The 20,176-nt window shown below is 34.8% G+C and overlaps 1 protein-coding gene across 1 annotated transcript in view; it reads right to left on the reverse strand.

The window, feature by feature from the left end:
• The window catches only part of LOC137638559 (low-density lipoprotein receptor-related protein 4-like), a 196,829-nt gene that overhangs the window by 5,157 nt on the left and 171,496 nt on the right, over positions 1-20,176 (reverse strand). The window contains exons 6-10 of the mRNA XM_068370720.1: positions 15,373-15,485; positions 14,901-15,063; positions 10,648-10,753; positions 7,870-8,083; positions 807-924 (exon numbers count right to left, since the gene is read on the reverse strand). Coding sequence (XP_068226821.1) covers positions 807-924; positions 7,870-8,083; positions 10,648-10,753; positions 14,901-15,063; positions 15,373-15,485 — 714 coding nt within the window. The remainder of the gene's footprint in view (positions 1-806; positions 925-7,869; positions 8,084-10,647; positions 10,754-14,900; positions 15,064-15,372; positions 15,486-20,176) is intronic.

Raw genomic sequence — 20,176 nt, forward strand, 5'->3', positions numbered from 1 at the left:
TAAAAAGCTAAAAAAAAACATTAAAGAAAATCAGAAACTCCAAATGGTAAACTTCCAAAAACATAAAATTTCTTCCCTAATTATGAATATATTATATCTGGAAGAACACCCTTTAAATAGTTTCTGTCCTGTAAAGCCGAACACCATGAATTTTCAGATCATTTCACCATTTCCTGTTATTATTATGTGCAGAAACCATTTAGGCAAATCCATTCATAAACCAAAATAGGAAGATACTAACAAATCAAGCATAAACATATATTTGGGAGACATATTTGCAAGTCAATGTTAACATGAAAATATAACGTTTATGAAAAAAAATCATTCTTCTGCACTAAACTAGATATCTCGAACATACCACTTCTACTTTAAATATACAATTTTATAGATGTAGCATAAAATATGTTTATATTATTCATATGATTCCTTGAATAGAAGCTAAAATAATATCACGTAACTTAAATGTTAGATTCAAAGATTCACACATCTACTAGAGTATGCATTTTTCTTGAACCATGATAAGAACTGCATAAGAGCTATATATACCACATGCCAGAGAACATAAACAGAATTTTCCCAGAATTTTCACTTTTATCACATTTCAATTTTTTGCTTACTAAATATCTGCAGGTATAAATTGTAGTTCAGATACTGATTAGTTCTGTCCGGCTGACTCTTAATCATAGTCCAGATGACCAGTAACTACAATGTTCCTATCTACAAGAAACACATCCTAATTAATCAGTAAATACTTCATTCAAGTCCAATCAGAATCATATAAAAAAGATTTAGTATACATTACTCACGTGACATTGTCTGAAGCAAGGGTGAATCCTGTATCGCAGAGGCAGTTTAATCCTGTGGACTTGCAAGCATGTGAACATTCTAAATATTCACATTCTGTTGCTTCACAACCCACTTCATCTGTAAAGAAAACATCTAATTAGAACTCCAGTAAATAAAGACACCCTTTAGATTAAATGTGAGTGGAGATAAAAATTATAGGACATGCTGCATTTCCTCAACAAAACATTTGGTATTACCACACCACTTGGCTTGCTGGTTTTCTTCATTAGCAAATTCTGGAATTATGTCCCTTTTATTATTCTAAATAATTTCTATAACTACTTTATTTCAAGACGTGGGTCTATCAATCCTTTTGGAGCCAGGACTCATCTTTTAGCAATGCCATACTTTCAATATAATTATTTTATAACAAAGGGAAAATACTTTTACGTAACTAGCTACTGCCATTGTTCAGTTGCTATTTTCCTCTAAATAATGGTAGAATACTCTCTGGCTATGGTTAACCACTCTTCTAGGAGGACACTCAAAAGTCAAACCACTGTTCTCTAATCTTGGGTAGTACTGAACCCTCTGTACCATGGTCTTCCACTGTCTTAGGTCAGAGTTCTCTTGCTTGAAAGTACACTCAAGAACACTATTTTATCTGTTTCCTAACTCCCTTTCGTCAATGGACTATTTTCCTTATTGGAGCCCTTACATGGTTTATAGCACCCTGCTTTTCCAACTAGGGTTGTAACTTAGCTAATAATAATAATAATAATAATAATAATAATAATAATAATAATAATAATAATAATAATAATAATAATTCTAAAGAAAACCACCCAACAGTACACTAGATTATATACATACATACATATACCAAGGCACTTCCCCCAAATTTGGTGGGTAGCCGACATCAAACCAATGAAACAAAAAAGGGGACCTCTCCTCTCTACGTTCCTCCCAGCCTGACAAGGGACTCAACCGAGTTCGGCTGGTACTTCTAGGGTGCCACAGCTCACCCTCCCCCATTATCCACCACAGATGAAGCTCCATAACGCTAAATCCCCTACTGCTGCTACCTCCGGGGTCAACCAAGGCACAGGAGGAAGCAGCAGGGCCTACCAGAACTGCGTCACAATCGCTTGCCATTCATTCCTATTTCCAGCACGTTCTCTTGCCTCTCTCACATCTATCCTCCTATCACCCAGAGCTTCCTTCAATCCATCCATCCACCCAAACCTTGGCCTTTCTCTTGTATTTCTCCCATCAACTCTTGTATTCATCACCTTCTTTAGCAGACAGCCATTTTCCATTCTCTCATCATGGCCAAACCAACTCAACACATTAATATCCACTCTAGCTGCTAACTCATTTCTTACACCCGTTCTTACCCTCACTACTTCGTTCCTAACCCTATCTACTCGAGATACACCAGCCATACTCCTTAGACACTTCATCTCAAACACATTCAATTTCTGTCTCTCCGTCACTTTCATTCCCCACAACTCCGATCCATACATCACAGTTGGTACAATCACTTTCTCATACAGAGCTCTCTTTACATTCATGCCCAACCCTCTATTGTTTACTACTCCCTTAACTGCCCCCAACACTTTGCATCCTTCATTCACTCTGACGTACATCTGCTTCCACTTCACCACTTGCTGCAACAACAGACCCCAAGTACTCAAACTGTTCCACCTCCTCAAGTAACTCTCCATTCAACATTACATTCAACCTCGCACCACCTTCCCTTCTCGTACATCTCATAACCTTACTCTTACCCACATTAACTCAACTTCCTTCTTTCACACACCCTTCCAAATTCTGTCACTAATCGGCCAAGCTTCTCTTCTGCATCCACAACCAGTACACTATCATCCGTAAACAACAACTGATTTACCTCCCATTCATGGTCATTCTCTTCTACCAGTTTCAATCCTCGTCCAAGCACTCGAGCATTCACCTCTCTCACCACTCCATCAACATACAAGTTAAACAACCACGGCGACATCACACATCCCTGTCTCAGCCCCACTCTCACTGGAAACCAATCGCTCACTTCATTTCCTATCCTAACACAAGCTTTACTACCTTTGTAGAAACTTTTCACTGCTTGCAACAACCTTCCACCAACTCCATGTAACCTCATCACATTCCACATCGCTTCCCTATCAACTCTATCATGCGCTTTCTCCAGATCCATAAACGCAAAATACACCTCCTTACCTTTTGCTAAATATTTCTCGCATATCTGCCTAACTGTAAAAATCTGATTCATACAACCCCTACCTCTTCTAAAACCACCCTGTACTTCTAAGGTTGCATTCTCTGTTTTATCCTTAATCCTATTAATCAATACTCTACCATACACTTTTCCAACCACACTCAACAAACTAATACCCCTTGAATTACAACACTCATGCACTTCTCCCTTACCCTTATATAGTGGTACAATACACGCACAAACCCAATCTACTGGTACCATTGACAGCACAAAACATATATTAAACAATCTCACCAACCATTCAACTACAGTCACACCCCCTTCCTTCAACATTTCAGCTCTCACACCATCCATACCAGATGCTTTTCCTACTCTCGTTTCATCTAGTGCTCTCCTCACTTCCTCTCTTGTAATCTCTCTCTCATTCTCATCTCCCATCACCGGCACCTCAACACCTGCAACAGCAATTATATCTGCCTCCCTATTATCCTCAACATTTAGTTGAGTATATACAATAAAATAATTGAAAAAATAAGATATACATAATAATCTTGTTCCCTGGTGCATTCATAATTTCCGTTAAAAGAATGGTAGACTTGTCTCTGTGCATTAGACATTTCTAATTTATGTTTATTTATACCAGGCCACTGTTTGATCCAATAAATAACTGGACAATCATAACAAACTATATTCTCAAGTCTATACAGCAGAGTGTATTAAGAGTTTTCATGACATTAAAATGTAAGTGAAATATATATAAATATCTAAAACGTACCAAATGAGTTCTGATTTTATATGGCAAAAGTTTTACAATTCCATATGCATATTTCTTATCGTAAAAATACTGTATTTTACTGTAAAAAAAAAATTATAGAAATGACTGGATAAAATATTTTCTACTCCAGTTTGCAGTAGGTTATAGATACCGTAACAACACCTTGGGATTCATACAAATAGGAATGTAAATGATACGTAGTAACAGAATGTGAAATTACATGCAAATACTGTAAAGTCACATTCCCACTTCAAACTATCCTCTGATAATTAACACTAGTACTCAGCAACACTAATATTGTAAGAATAGGAAAACCATATTTCTGATACAGTATATCGTATACTTTAAGTCATAATGAAACTTAAACTGTATGGATGACCACAGAGAAGTCAATGATGCTGCCTTTCAAAGTACTGTACTACAACCCATGATGTCAGAAAGAGATATAAAAATCTTATATTAATCAAATATAAAATCTCAATAGCAAAAAATTTCAAAGCCTGTTATTTGGGACTCTTATCAGAACAAATTTCTTGGTTGAAATGACTACCCAAGTTAGTTGAGTATTCTTGAGATTTAGGAACCTCCATGAGTATCTTTGAGATTTAGGAACCTCCATGTGTATCTTTGAGATTTAGCAACCTCCATGTGTATCTTTGAGATTTAGGAACCTCCATATGTATCTTTGAGATTTAGCAACCTCCATGTGTATCTTTGAGATTTAGGAACCTCCACATGTATCTTTGAGATTTAGGAACCTCCATATGTATCTTTGATATCTAGGAAAGTGCATATGTATCCAACAAATAATTAAAAAACAATTAAATATTTGTCTAACAGCTAACTGGTAAGTGGGAAAGTAAGATTTCTAGAGTAAAAGTTGGATTAAGAAGCTATATAAAACTGGCATTCATAAAAATAGAAAACTTCTAAGGCTGCAGAGCAAAATAAGTTTGTCAACATTAGGGTCATGGGATTCAAATATTCTTTCTAAAATCAAGGCCAAAGAAAAATAAATTAAACGAATACAGTACTTGAATTAAGTCACGGCTTTTCTAATGACTATAATAATAGAATGTCAGCTAAGGTAAGGTGATAATTTTCAAATCAAACTCCAACACCCCTGTTACAAAAATAAATGAAAAAATCTTTGTAAAGGCATAAAGTTGGATTTTAAAGTGAATTTCTAGAGCTTGTTGCTAAAATAAAAAACATAAGCTATGCAAGCCCCTTTTGTATATATGGGAAAATACCTTTATAAAAAAACTTTTGCCATAAATTTACTACAAAGTAGACCCTTCATATCTTAAGAAAATTAGGAACCTCAAACTATCATTACCAAATCACTTTTAAACCTTTAAAAATACAAATAATTTTGTTGAGCAAAGAAGTCACCAAAAAAGGGCTAATAAAATATATTGATATTTCTGTCAACTGTGATTGGAATCATGAACATTATATATCAATTGCAATAATTTTACATGTAAAAGCAAAATTCACTAGACGTGTCCTCTTTTCTAAATACATCCACCATTTTGTGTAGACTAACGGTGATACTTATACGCTGGTTCATACATTAACAATGTATGACATAAGGTCATATCATATTTCACATTTTAACTTCATGTCATATGTTACATAATGTGGAAATAAAAGTGGAGTTTCCAAGGGTCGTTAACCTGCTATAAATCTAATTGTCACCTTTGTACAGCACAAAACAGTTCTTACAACACAAAAAAAAAAACTTAGTACTAATTAAGGACCATAGCTCAAAACTGTACATTCCATGATACATGTTTATCAATTTTACAAATAAAAAATAAATATAATGATCCGAACTGAATAAAGCACTATGAGCATTAAATTTGAATAGAGAGGGGTTTCCATACGGGTTGCTCACTGGTCATCTTTAAAAAAAAATACTTGAAATGTGTAACTAAATTAAAATACTAATTCTAAGTGGAAAAAAGATATGAAATTTAAAAGTACACAAAACACTGCTATATCATATATCATATATGTAGCCATTCATCTAGGTTATTCTAGACCAATTCATTTGCCCAACTTCATACTCCAAACGTAACTATAAAACAACATGAAATGCAGAAGACGCTAATTCTCAGTCTAAAACTAAGGTAACCAATTGATTTCCCTCTCCTGTACGGGAATAAAGGGCTTGACAATCATCTTAAAACAAAGCTATCCCAAAATAGACTGATGACTCAATTAATTGCACGGATTTCCTTTCCTTTGTTGGAACATTATAAGTTAATAATTTATCAGTGTGATAACCTAAAATCAAAATTCAGATATGAAATGACAACTCAGATATCAGAATGAATTTAATTTTCCTATGGAAATAAATTTGACAATTTGAAAATCAGTTATCGAGGTTTCATTAAATTAACATTAAAACAATACAGCATTCATTTATATACTAGACATCTTGATCAAGTGGCTGTATCCAAATTTAGATTTTGAATGACGAATTAGCTGACGTGTTGAATTCCCCTTCCCTGTCTGGAACAGAGGGAATGACAATTTGCTAATCAACTATGAAGGTTTGACTGCTAAACTAAAAAAACTATATAGAATGACGACTTGACTAGGTGACCAAGTACCCTTTCCACCGTGGGAATAAAAATCAATTATCATAATTCCATAGTATTGAATTTGAAACAAAGTTCAGACATAGACTGACGTCTTAGTGGGTTAAGTGAATTCTCTTGCCCTTGTGAGAATATAATAAATTATCAAAGTTGCGTTATAGTACTCTAGAATAAATGTCAGATATGGAGGGAAGACTCAGCTAGCTGAATGAAATCCATTTCCCTTGTGGGAATATAATCCTTGTGCTAAACAAGAACAAAGATCAGATCAAGACTGAGGACTCAGCTGACTGACTAAATCTCTTTATCATGTAGAAATAGATAGCCAGACAATTCGAGAAGCAGTCAGCAAAAAATAAAAGGACTCAAAAACAAGGTGAAAGGACAATCGGAAGGTGTGGGGTGAATGCTGTACCATATAAAAAATATAATATATGATGTCACTGGAAGTATTTTGGATTACAATATATACACAGGGTAAAAGATTTTAGAAATCCCAAATGTATAACAGGAGTAAATAAGGGAAACATAATGGTTGAGAACCCTGTTATGGGAAGGTTTGTTAGAGGTTAAACATTTCTATTACTTTGGAGCCATCCTCGACTGTGAAAGAGTTGAAAGAGCCTAAGAAAGGTGGCAGTAGGATATTCAGAAAACTGGAAGCTATTGCCAAACTACTGGTAAGTATAATGCCCTATTAGTAGAGAAAGCGAATGAGCAGTATTAATCACTTGTACTAATTTATGCAGTAGAAATATGAGCATTGCCAAAGAAAATGGAAAACATTTTGATAAATTGGGACTTTAGAATGTTAATATTCACGGCTGCAGTAAACTAAGATCATCTAACGAATGAGAAATAGGTGGATGTGAGACGCCATAAGTTGGGAAAATGGCTGATTACCCAAATATTCACCGTTCAAGTAAACGATCAGACGGGATGAGGAACATTTAGTCACAAAATCAGTACATATGACTAAGACCTGTAGGTAGGAATCAGTAAACAATGGTGTCCGATGGAGACCTAGTCTTGGTGCGCGTTTAAGATGGCATAAAACTTGATAAAATAGCATGTAAAGACTCATTTTACATAAACGTTTGATGATGATAATGATCAAGGTTTACACGGAGTTAATCTGATACTATGTTGGCGCTGTACTTTTCTTTAGAGAACTGTACAAGAATTATATTTAGAAAACTAATTATCTTAATATGAATTAGTTTAAATCTGTGAAATGTTCAAGTGTTAGACAACAGGCATCTCAAATAAAGTATCCTGTTTTCTTTAGTAGAGAAATTAATATACTGTGTACATACATGTAAGAGCACTTTTAAAATCCCCTAACAGACCTAATATATAAACAAAAGCTTAGGCAGGAACATTCAGTAATGAAATACCTTGAATACACTTTTTTTTTTTTTTTTTACAACATTAGTTACATTAAACGTGGAAATTACATAACTTACCATCACCATAAAGACAATCATGGTGGCCGTCACACACGTTCCTCCATGGAATGCAAGTCAAGGTTCTGCATGTGAAATGGTCTGAGGCACAGGCAACATGGCAATCTTTTTCATCTTCGCCATCAGGACAGTCGGCATCGCCATCACATTGCCAGTCAGGGGCAATACAACTTGGATAGCATGAGACATAGTTCGCAGGGCAAGCATCAGAGTCCTGCGAAGAAAGAGGGTTTTAGTTCATATGGTAATTTTTCATAAGCCGTTATGCATCCAAGTATACAGAAAAAAATACAGAAATCATTACCTATATAGACTGAATGCCTAAAATATCTACAATGTTATTAATGGATGGTTTTCATGAAGACTTTTCGTTATTTGGTTCATAAAATTCTAAAGCAAATATGTAACCAAATAAATGACATCTCTTCCTAGAAAAATAAAAAAAAAAGGGAAGCTCGAATGGTCTTTTGTGAGTCCATTACCAAATTCCAATTCTAAGCTTTTGCAAATAATCTTGAAATTACTCTCAGGTCTTAAAGCTAATACGAGCAGACACTTAATAAGTTAACACCTTTCCTAAAATTAAATGAACCAAGACATGACTGCCAACATCAGTATGCTAAGTTACTGCATACGAGAGATATTTTGCTCAGTAATTATAATGAACAAGTATTGTGCTAGTATACATAAGTTATTATCTATCATCTACAAATGATATTCTGATTAACATGTCAATCATAAACAAGCTACAAGTAAATTAATAACATTGTGTGATTTTTTATTCACCATCATCGATAATATGACTTTGTAATACAGTATCATCAATAACATATTATACAACCCAAGTTTATAATCCACAAACAACAATTACAAAGTTCATCACCAACCAAACTGTTCTTTAATATCAATAATCTTTATATCCGAGTCAACATCGATAAAATTTAGTAATCCACTGTTGAGTAATTAAATTTAACCTGCTATCCACCATAAAGAGGTTTATTGCCTATTAGGTTCTTTCAAACAAAATGCTGCTTTATACATCATTATCAAACATCAAAGATAGCTGTAATTTACTGCCAAAAATAAAACAATTTGTAACCGTCTAACATTTTGCCTCTTACCATAAACCAAAAAATTGTCCCGGAACTTAAATTATTAAGTTCTATTCAAGTTTTGGTCCTCAGAGATACACACGTCATTAGCTGTATGCTAATTTTTCTAACAATGAAGATAATTTCTCAAATATTTTCAAATAATTTTCTACCCTTCATTAAAGTCTTATTCCTTTTCAGATTTTATAATTGCTTCATTTTGTCAAAGACAAAGAAATAATTCACATCCAAGAGCCAAGTCAAGTAAACACTTCTTAAAGCTTTCAACTCAACTGACGAGTATTAAAATGGTCGCATCTAATTAATCTGTTATATTATAAAAATGTAAACACTAGACATTCCAATTTACTTTGTAGTGTCCGACGTCAGTCTATCTTTTTAATGAGAGAATTTGAATAAGAATAAAGGAAAATACTAAACAAACTTTCAAAATACTGAATTATTCTTAATTTTTAACACCATAAAATACTCGCTTGTAACTTGAGTCGCCGTCAACCTCGTGATTTTTCCCCTACCTACCGTTCTCTTATCACCAAACCCTTATCACTACTCATTTTTCCCTAACTTATTCTTCGGACATTCGCTAGAGATGAACCTTAACTTATTCGTATCACTATCTTCTAGTTAATAGTCGGGGATGAAAAGGAAAAGAGAAGAGAGTTTTATAAGGATTAAAAACCTAGAAAATTTGAAAAGAAAGTCATGAAGAACATAAAAAGTAAGTAAATATTGGGGAAAATGGCTACTTTGAACAACTCTTAGATCATGGCATATAAAAAGTAGAATCACAAAACTCTGAAAAAGGATTAAATTGGTTTGTGAACAAAATAAAAAAGTAGGAATTGTACCTCTGATAAGGAAGGAGGGATGGTCACAAACAAGAAGGATGCCAAGAGGCAGGTGATACAATTGAACATTTGTGAGCCAATTCGTTCAGAAACACAAAACAGAAGAGGGAATAATGAAAACCTTTGAAATAAAAATCGGATGAAGAAAATTATGGCTAAGATAAAATAAAAAACAAAGTACAGTATGAAAAAATGGAGAAATTAAAAGTGAAGAGAAACGATGGGACATCCGGGATACACTAAAATTTAACACTATTCTGATTGATGAAGTTAAGCAAGCTTAGAGAAGTGGGAAAATGGTCGTCTAAGATCTGAGGAAAAATCATTTTGAAAAACAAGACCTTTTGAACCAGTAAATAGAGTACTGAACAGTATTAGAAAAATAGGACAATAAGAGTAGAGCAGTTTATTATCTCTTAATGAAGGTTAAGGGGATGAAAATGTTAGTGAACAACTTTCAGAGAAAGCCATGCAAGGACGTCTGGTGTTGTAAGAAAAGTTGGGAAAACTGAAAAAGACAAATGTAAGTTTGTCTTCATATCATGAATTGACCAGAAAGGCTATCTTTACAATGCAGCAACTGCGTCAGAAAGGCCAAATATTCCCAAAACGATTCATTATCTATCATAAAACACCACAAAATTTTAAAAGACCAATGATACGACCAAACATTAACTTGGCGATGGTATTTCCATCAACCAATGCAAAACATTTACAAATCTACATAGGAAAAATATATTAAAACAATTTCTTTTTTTGTTTCTTTTGTTGTTGTCTAGTACCAATGAAGATCATCTTCCTTTTCATGCGAGTCTTACCGTTCCAGTCGTGGGCTTGGTACAGTTGGCCTCATCTTCACCCCCATCGCAATCATCGCTCCCATCACACACCCAGCTGGGTTCAATGCAACGCCCGTTGTCACACCTGAAAGGGGGAGTTGTGGTTATCTGACTGATAAAAAAAAAAAAAAAAAATAAATTAAGGACTAATTCATCTATTTTTGATGAGAGTATGGTATCTGGATATATCTTTGATCCATCTAAAAGACTTTTCTTGGTTACTCTATTCTGCATTCTAAACATCGAGTTGCTTATCATATTCAGACATATTTGAGTACAACGAGTACATCTAACGGATTTTGGTCTCTTGTGGTGTCTGCAACCCAACCATATTATGAGCTAGGGAAGGGTGGTTTGGGGACCCTATATGTCTACCTGCTGAGACATCAGCAGCCCTTGCTTGATCTTCCCTGATTGCAGTTTGATAGAGAGGGACCTTGGGCGCTGATCATATGTATACAGTACATGGTCAGCCTTAAGGACACTGTCCTGTCCCTTGCTTCTGTCATTAAAGAAGGATCTTTAAATATCCAAACCTTTAATGATAGGTTTAGCACTTTTCTTAACCTACCGTGTCGTAAACAGTTGATGAAACCTTTTCAAGTCATCCTCTTTTCTACCTTTCCAATATTCCTTAGGATCTAACTTGGCTGAAGCACTTGTTGAAGTAGTCTATGGCATTCTGAACTGGGACAAACGAAACTTGAATCGATCAAATGCTTATGAGATTGATTTCACTTCGTCTTATCTGAAGGTCGTCTTATGCGCGGAAATATACACATTTCACTATTTAGCAATACTTCTACCTTTCGCTAATCATCAAGATTTTAAGTGAAGTTATCAGTATTTTGAATTTGAAATGTAGCGACTGCATCATGGTTGAATTGTATAATGGGCTTTGGTAAAGCTATATTCATGAAATTGCTTGTGTTGTTTAACGTTGTATGTAATTTTCCTCGAAACAATTCCTCCAAATCAAGTACCATGTCTGTATGTAACGCTGTTTCAGTATCTGGAAAAGCCTTAATGGAATTCAGTGCGACTTTTTTTCGTCTACTCACGAATATCGGCGACTCCTTTTTTATTGTAGGGCCATTACTTTATTTTATTTTACAGGTTAACTACAGCACTGTAATTTTCCAGTGGCGAATTTTCTATAGGTAAGGGTAGAAAAGATTCTTTAGCCATGGTAAGCAGCTCTTATAGGAGGACACTCCAAAATCAAACCATTGTTCTCTAGTTTTGGTTAGTGCCATAGCCTCTGTACCACGGTCTTCCACTGTCTTGGGTAGAGTTCTCTTACTTGATGGTACACTCGGGCACTATTCTATCTTATTTCTCTTCCTCTTGTTTGTTTTAGAGTATTATAGTTCAAATATGAAACATCTATTTTAATGTTGTTATTGTCTTGAAATATTTTATTCTAATTGTTCATTACTTCTCATGTAGTTTATTTATTTCCTTATTTCTTTCCCTCTCTTAGTTATGCAATAGGATGATTGTTTTGACTCTTTATTCAACTTGGTGATTTCATCCCCGATTCAACAATAAAAACGAAAATGGCAACCGAATGTAACACAAAGAAACAACTAAAATGATCTAATCAAAATATTGTCTCCCCGAAAAATTATATTTTCCTGCAATGAAATAGTAACCCCAATTAGGTGAGATACCAGTATTGTGTTGCTTACATTTTCAAGTAACGCCCTCTACCAGCCCTACATGCCATTACGATTACGGCAGGAAAAAGAATTCGCATACTAAGCGCAAATCAAGGCTTCTTTACTACCACTGCTCTAGAATTTCTTAATAAGCCATTTTTATAACTATGTCAAAAGGTTTATACTTCATCTCCATTGCACTGAATAAGTGGAAACCTTCTGATAGCCGTGAAACTTTACGTTATACTACTTATTGCCCCTTATATATGGCTGATATTCATTTCAATGCCTACGCAATTTCAAAATATGACTGTTAATTGCAAACTCGACACATGAATTACTATAAAAAGCAAGTTCTTACTTAGGATTCTACTTATTCACCCAAAACAACGTCTTCCTGTATATGTTAAAACACCCATTTGCAACACGGATCTATAATTCTTAACACACGTAGCAAATAGTTAAATGTCAATGCGCTAAAAGATCAAACTATTAATAGAGAAAGTAAACTATCGCAGCTTATGAGCAGATGCATACATGAATTATCTTTTTTTTTTTTTTTTTTTATTCACAGAAAATTAAATGAAGTCTATAGATAACAAATCAGAATTTATGGATCTCGTGCATCTATGAATTTTTTTTTAATTTGAATTCTCTATAGTTACCAAATCGATAGAAGCTATTAACTTCAAAAAAAGAGAAACTTCAATTCTAACACAGATGATGATGACGATCATAATGAAAAGTAAAAATGTAAAGCTTTAAAAATTACACCAGTATTATCAGCAAATGTTAAGACAGAATTAACTTAATCAGCTTGCATATCTCATACTATCATATAATGCCAACCTTTGTGAAGTAATAAAAACATCTGAGGGGTCTGTACAAGCAGTTGCAGCTGCATACTGTGCATATGAAATATTGCCTTTGCGAATTACTAACTACATTAGTTATGACATCTTTCTAAGTCTTGATTAACACAAAATTACAGTTCTAGCTCATGTGATTAATGTAGATAGTACTATATACATTCCTACCTTGAATTCACAAGCCTTGCATTGTAAACCTTACAGATACTCGTAGACCATTTACAGTAAACCTCTATATCCTTCAACATCCATGGGTAGTCACAAAATGAATTATGCACACACTGATGCATTAACACAAACACATACAGAAAAGGAGTAAAAACTACATCATGCATAAAAATTCTTACAATTTCAATTATTTTTGCCTATTTCTTAACTCAAGGAAAAGGTGGTTAGTGTACAGATTTGTGCAAGATAGAAAATACCTGGGTAAGTAATCATTTTTGTTTTCCTTTATTCTGTACGTATGGGAAATGCTGTGATGTGTTCAGTCTTTAGACACTGTTAACAGTAAGTTGTGATTTAGAACATCTTTCAAGATTGGAGTAACCTACATATCAGCTTGCCATAAGTTTAAGATATGCCATGCCAGTCCACAGATGTATTTTCGAGGCAAACAGCAATCTCCGACCCAATTTTTACAAGCATAGGTCAAATTGAAAGCAACATGGTCAACTCAAATTCCTAATTTTGCACTGGATTTCATAAATATATCTGCTTATAATTTGCTTGATTCCATACTTAGGTGACATGACTATCCTTTAATGCTAAAGAAAACTCGGGCACACTATTCTATCTTGTTTCTCTTACTCTTGTTATTTTGAAGTTTTGATAGTTTATATGTGAAAGATTTATTTTAATGTTATTATAGTTCTTAAACCTCTCTTGTAGTTTTTCTTTATTTCATTTCCTCACTGGGCTATTTTCCCTGTTGGAGCCCTTGGGCTTATAGCATCCTGCTTTTCCAACTAGGGTTGTAGCTTAGAAAGTAATAATAATAATAATTGAGAATTATAGCTACCCTATAACCATTCAAACATTCCACAAAAAAACAAGGTTTTATAATTCTGTAAAATTACATACATGGATTCTATTTGATATATACAAAACTCCATTTCAAGTTCATTTAACTTCATATCCTCTAAAATATTGTGTCAACCACAGAATTTTCTCAATCTAATAATTACAAGGCAAAACTATATTGTACTACTCTCGGATTTAATTGTGATATATTATTCCAAGACTGAAATTCAACGTTAGATTTAATAAAAAAATATCTTCTCGTATAAATCTCAACAGACAAATGATGTATTCACAGCCATACCAAAATCAAATGAAAGTTTCTTTTCCACAGACTCAGCCCAAGATCACTGTAACAGAAACCGACTAATAACGTTTATGTGACTTCATACTTACTATGTATGTGCCTACCTAATTAGCTCTTTCTTGGTAATCGTCCACCCACCACAAACTTTCATCTGATGGACAAACGGAGTTGGAGGGAGGACCACCGAAATCACATTTATACGGAGCATGTTTCTGTCCCAGCCTAATGCCCATTAGTCAACCCTATATATAGATCGCCAGATCCAATGTTTATACCCGGATCGAACGACCAACGGGACAGCTATCCTTCTTCTTCACTAAACATTATAAGCAGCCAAAAATAGCAATATTGCAATTAAAATTCCGTTTGACTGACCTGAATTCGTTTTGGAAACACGAAGCAGCCGGACAATCCGTCTCATCTGACCAGTCACCACAGTCGTTTTCGCCATCACAGCCGTAGTGAAGATCCACACATCGGCCTTCGGCCATGCAGGTTATTTCGCCTTCCCCACAGGTGTGGTTCAAAGTAGTCTTATCTACAGCGGAGGAGAAATAACAAATTATTGATGGATAATAATAATAATAATAATAATAATAATAATAATAATAATAATAATAATAAATAATAATAATAATAATAATAATAATAATAATAATAATAATAATAATAATAATAATAATAATTTGAAAAACATTAAATTCTAACTGATTCTCATAAGTATGTTATTCCCCGCAATAAATATCCTCATACGTATCTTGGACGCACACCTGCAATATATGGGGACAATCACGATAATTAACCTATATTTTATCATACGTAATTTACAATTATTTTCTATACTTACTGCTACAATTTGCTTCATCTGAATCATCTGAACAATCAATTTCAGCATCGCAAACCCAAGTGTTGTAAATGCAATGACCGTCGCCGCACCGGAACTCAACTGCTCCACATGTTCTGTAAATAATTAATCAATAAAAAATTCTTTATGATACTTCGTGTTGCTAGGAATTATAGATAAGTTTCAAATAATAATCTATTAAGCATGAGATATCAAATAGAAATTAATGTAGTACAGATATCAGATTTAACTGGATATTTGTATGCAACATTCTTACTGGTAGCTGGCTAGGAGTAACACAACCAAGCAATTTCGTCATATGTGTAAACAGGATGCTCCAAAAACACTTATCATGAGATGACAGAAAGAAATTAATTAACAAGAGTATTACTTGAACTTATCATAAAATTTACTTATTTCGTTTGTAGGTCAAGATTTAATAGCAACCTGAGGAAGTCTACACTGGCAGGTATAGAGTGGGTGAAGTAAAAGGTTAGAAGCAAGTATAAAGAGAGCAATATGGCAAATAGGCGACGGAATTCAATCTCATGTAATACTGCACTAGGAGATATTAAGAGTAACAAAAAAAATATTTCCGAAATTTGAAGAGATACCGAGTAAGTTTCAGTAATGCTTACAAAGCTGAAATCACAACTCTGATCCAACAGAAGATTTAGGACTCCAGGGAGAATAAAAGCTGAAGAGTTAATTGAAATTTCAAAATAATTTTGTTGTCTGGTTCCAGTCTCTCACTTTTCCTAATTTTTCTTTTTAATAAATTTTGTTGTCGATTGGTGCATTCCTGACCTTTCCATAACTTCCAAACAACCGATATTCATGTTTCATTTTGGAGAGACAATGGGAAAATTTGTGTCATGAACGACCATTCGAACAACAGAATAATGGGCGTCGAACATTTGAGACGAAGGTACAAGCGATATGGTATAGGGAGCATGTGAACATTGACCGACTGACAGGATGAATCGGGGGATCATGGCACAGCGATAGGAAACCTCGATCGTACATATTGCATGATGCCAGCGACATAGCAGGAAAATGCACAGCCATCAGGCGCCTGTAGACTGACGATAAACGGTACAATCGAAAACACTGCTGCGACAGATCAACTCTGGAACTATACCCATCTCACACACACAATGACCCTACAGCAGTGTGACACACTCCTCAGCAGGAACGACCCTACCATAGTGCAGCAGATCCTGGACCTGGACTTCTTATCATGGCAGCAGTATATCACTGTAACCACTACAAGAAGGGATGTAAGCACAAGGCCACATTGTGCAATTAAAACTACAGGCGAAAACTCTTATATACTGAATTGTGAAAAATTAATTTGTCAATTTATAAAGTTACAGATCTCTCTCCCTGGGAAAAAGATTCTAAATGATTATGATTCGGACATTTGTTTCTCAGAATAATATCCTATTTCAAAAGCATTCGAACTGGGCTCTCTAATGCTTTTCCCCTGATCTGAGTGATAACTTCATATTGTTTCATCCTATGGAATAAGTTACGAGGTGTCAGGAGAGGTTGGCACCAAGTTGTAAGATAAGGCTTGACTCTAACTTGGGACTTTTGCATACCGGCCGGCTAGCATGCCACATGGTAGGTGATGTGTGAATATATTTGTCGCAGGAATGTTTGCTCCATGTGTTGCTCCATCGATTTTGGTCCCTCATACATTTGCAACCTGTCGAATGATGTCGCTCCTCATTCGGCGTTTGTTGTTGGATGTTCTTTTGAATCCCGGTTTCCAAAATTGTCTCACGAAGAATACAGTCGCACCCAGTGATTCCCATGCATACGTGTGCATTTTGTCGGGAGCCCAAGGAGATTCATTGTGAACAAAGCACTCATATTACGAGATGTTGTGATCTATTAATTTCCTGGAGGTAACTGGCTTCAATCAGCGTCGTTCGACGAAAAAATTGTAAGTGGGAGTCCAGCATTGTTACGAGTTTACTCGTAAATAATAATACACAACTGACTAGCCATGCTGATGCATTCCAAGGAAACTAGCAGTTCTGTGCCTCCTCCCCCCCCCCACCACCACCACAACACACTCCCAAACCATTCTGTAACATCCCCTACTTCGATCTCCCCTTTCTCGCCCTCCTTATCCCAAGCCTCCTTGCCTTATCCCTCATCTTCTGCCACTAGCTCTTTGCCTCTCTCATCAAATTTGTGTCCATCCCTCATTATCCCATCACTTTATCCTAAAGTTACAATGTTCTGTAGTTGTCAATGTATAGATAGGATTACCACTACGAGTATGATACAATTCTATGACTGCAAGACGTATTTCACGTTATTAAGAACTGTAGCCTACAATAGAAATCTTACATACTGTACATGGAGTAGAAGGTCCATGTTTGCAGTCCTTATGATCAACCAAATGAACACAATTTACTGTATTACCTGAGGTCTGGATATTCTCGGAGAAGTTATTACCATTTATTACACACTGTGTATTCATCATAAAATGTCAACTGGTCCAGTTAATATATTATATTGTTCAGTTGTCTCTTTCATATTCATATTATAACACAATTATAAACTGCATATATTTCTCTTCATCAATTATCCATATATTTACAATGCGTAATAGTCATTAATATATGCACATGTGCATCGTGTTTTATTGTAAATACTATTACATCCATTTCATTACTTTCATGAAGTGGGAGCAATATGAATAAATACATATATTGTAAGAATAAAATTAAGTAACCATGAACCATTTTACTAGGTCCGCCAAATCCAAAACTCACTACATCATTCTGGTGGCCTTAAGAACGGGATTAGTCATTGCTTTCATGGTTGTTTTACGCACTCAGATTTTCATGGGCTATAAGAGTATCTCTCAAATACTACTACTTATGTATGATACGTATATACATACTGTCATATTCAAATATTTTGTACGTAATCTGAATTAAAAAACACGGAAATTCAAAGATGGGACAGGGATAGTGTGACTAGCGGTGAAGAGGGAAACAGGGAGGCGAAGAATGCAATATTGGGTAAACGAGTGGTGTGGGGGTTGTTCGGTGTGTTGGTGGAGGGGTTAGACGAGTACCCCACACTCGTCTAATTCTGTCTAACACTTTAGATAATATGATGACTGGATTAAGCGTAATATTCTTCAGTGAACTCCTAACATAACAAACATAGCAATATGGTATGTCAGTCATTAATTAGGTCGGTATGTTAACAATAGTGTGCTGAAAAATCATACTGATCCAATGATTCGTTTAGGAGATATTTGAAATGCATAATAGTATCTTTATTTTAAAAAAAGGGTAGTAATTACTTACGTAATTGCTCATTTGGGTAAGGACATTTACTTACTTATTACATTCTTTATTCTACATATTTTTTAAATAACAATTTGGTAATCGAGCTAAGATTTGTAACTTCTGAAACTTGAACAACTAGTAGGCTGGATAGTTGTTGTCCTCCAATTTAGCACCGCTAAAACTTTTCTCTTTGCAGATCCAGCCTCAAGATTAGATTCCAAAGATATATAATTTTTTTTCACAACCATTCATCATTTATTGTAAATTACTTAATTCTCAATTTATTGTAATGTTCGTAGGTGCTCAGTTCTCCAGCCTACTAATTTATTTCATATATCAATAATCCCTTTACCTTACACCTCCTATCTTGCTTTTCATTCACAATGGCGTTACAAAGTCTCAAAATTCTTCTTTTCTCTATGAATGTGGATCTCATTATCTGATAGAAGTTTAATGCGTCCAAGAGGTTGGAACATATTTTCCTGCTTCTCCTTCCATAAAATTATCTGAAACATTTTGATTAGTGCAATTCCTCATTTTATATTATCAATGATAAGAATATTGTTAGCTTTAAACTTGAATTAAAGAGCAATAAAAAATTTTGCTTGGGTAGTGAGAGTTTTAATTTCCTTTATTTCGGATCTGTCCAACCCTACTTAGATTACAGAACTCATATTTGGAGTGCTTCCTCTGATTCCCCTTGAATAGGGTTGCATCAAAGGTAATTCATTTGAGTAATGACCTCCCATCCATACCTCTACTCTCGATCATTTTTTTTCAATGATGCAATGTTTCTTTCTCTTGCTACATGTAAAACATAGCACCCTGACAATAAACAACGATTCAGCGACCCTTTTCACTTTGATATTCTTTTGAGTGATCCTTATTTTTCTACTTTTCGTATATAGAAATAGTTAATTGTCTTGGGGGGGGGGGGGCTTAAGGTCTTTTTCCTTTAGCATTCATTACGTCCCATCTATTGGATTTGAGCTAGACACCGCATTAGGCTGACCATCCCGTTGAAAACAAAAAGAAATCAAGTAAAGTAATAAGAACGTTAGAGTAAAGGTCAAAAGGATTATTTTCCTTTTGTAAATTATCAACCAATACATACTTCATAAAGAAAGGGTCAGGAATTTTTTTTTTAATTAAACAGATAATACAATAAATGGAATCGGTTAGGCTTCATATTCTTGGAATAAAGTTGGAATATTGTATGAAGAAGACTGAATTTTTATTAATCCAGGTATTCACTAGCATCATTAATGCGAAACCTTTTCATTTCGAAGGGTTTGCCGTCTAGCTAGGCCCATCTGCTCTCTTCCATCTTGTTCAATGACCGACTGAATTTCCATCCTGTCCGATTCCTAATCTATGCTCTTTTTTTTTTCGTACGAGTTATGCACCTTCCCCATTACCCGTTGTCCTATCACTCCCTGGACTTCCAGTTCTCTTCAGGATAGCTCATCTTACTTTCTCACCAAAAG

The sequence above is a fragment of the Palaemon carinicauda genome, chromosome 1 (assembly GCF_036898095.1).
Source record: "Palaemon carinicauda isolate YSFRI2023 chromosome 1, ASM3689809v2, whole genome shotgun sequence".
In the NCBI taxonomy this organism is placed as follows: domain Eukaryota; kingdom Metazoa; phylum Arthropoda; class Malacostraca; order Decapoda; family Palaemonidae; genus Palaemon; species Palaemon carinicauda.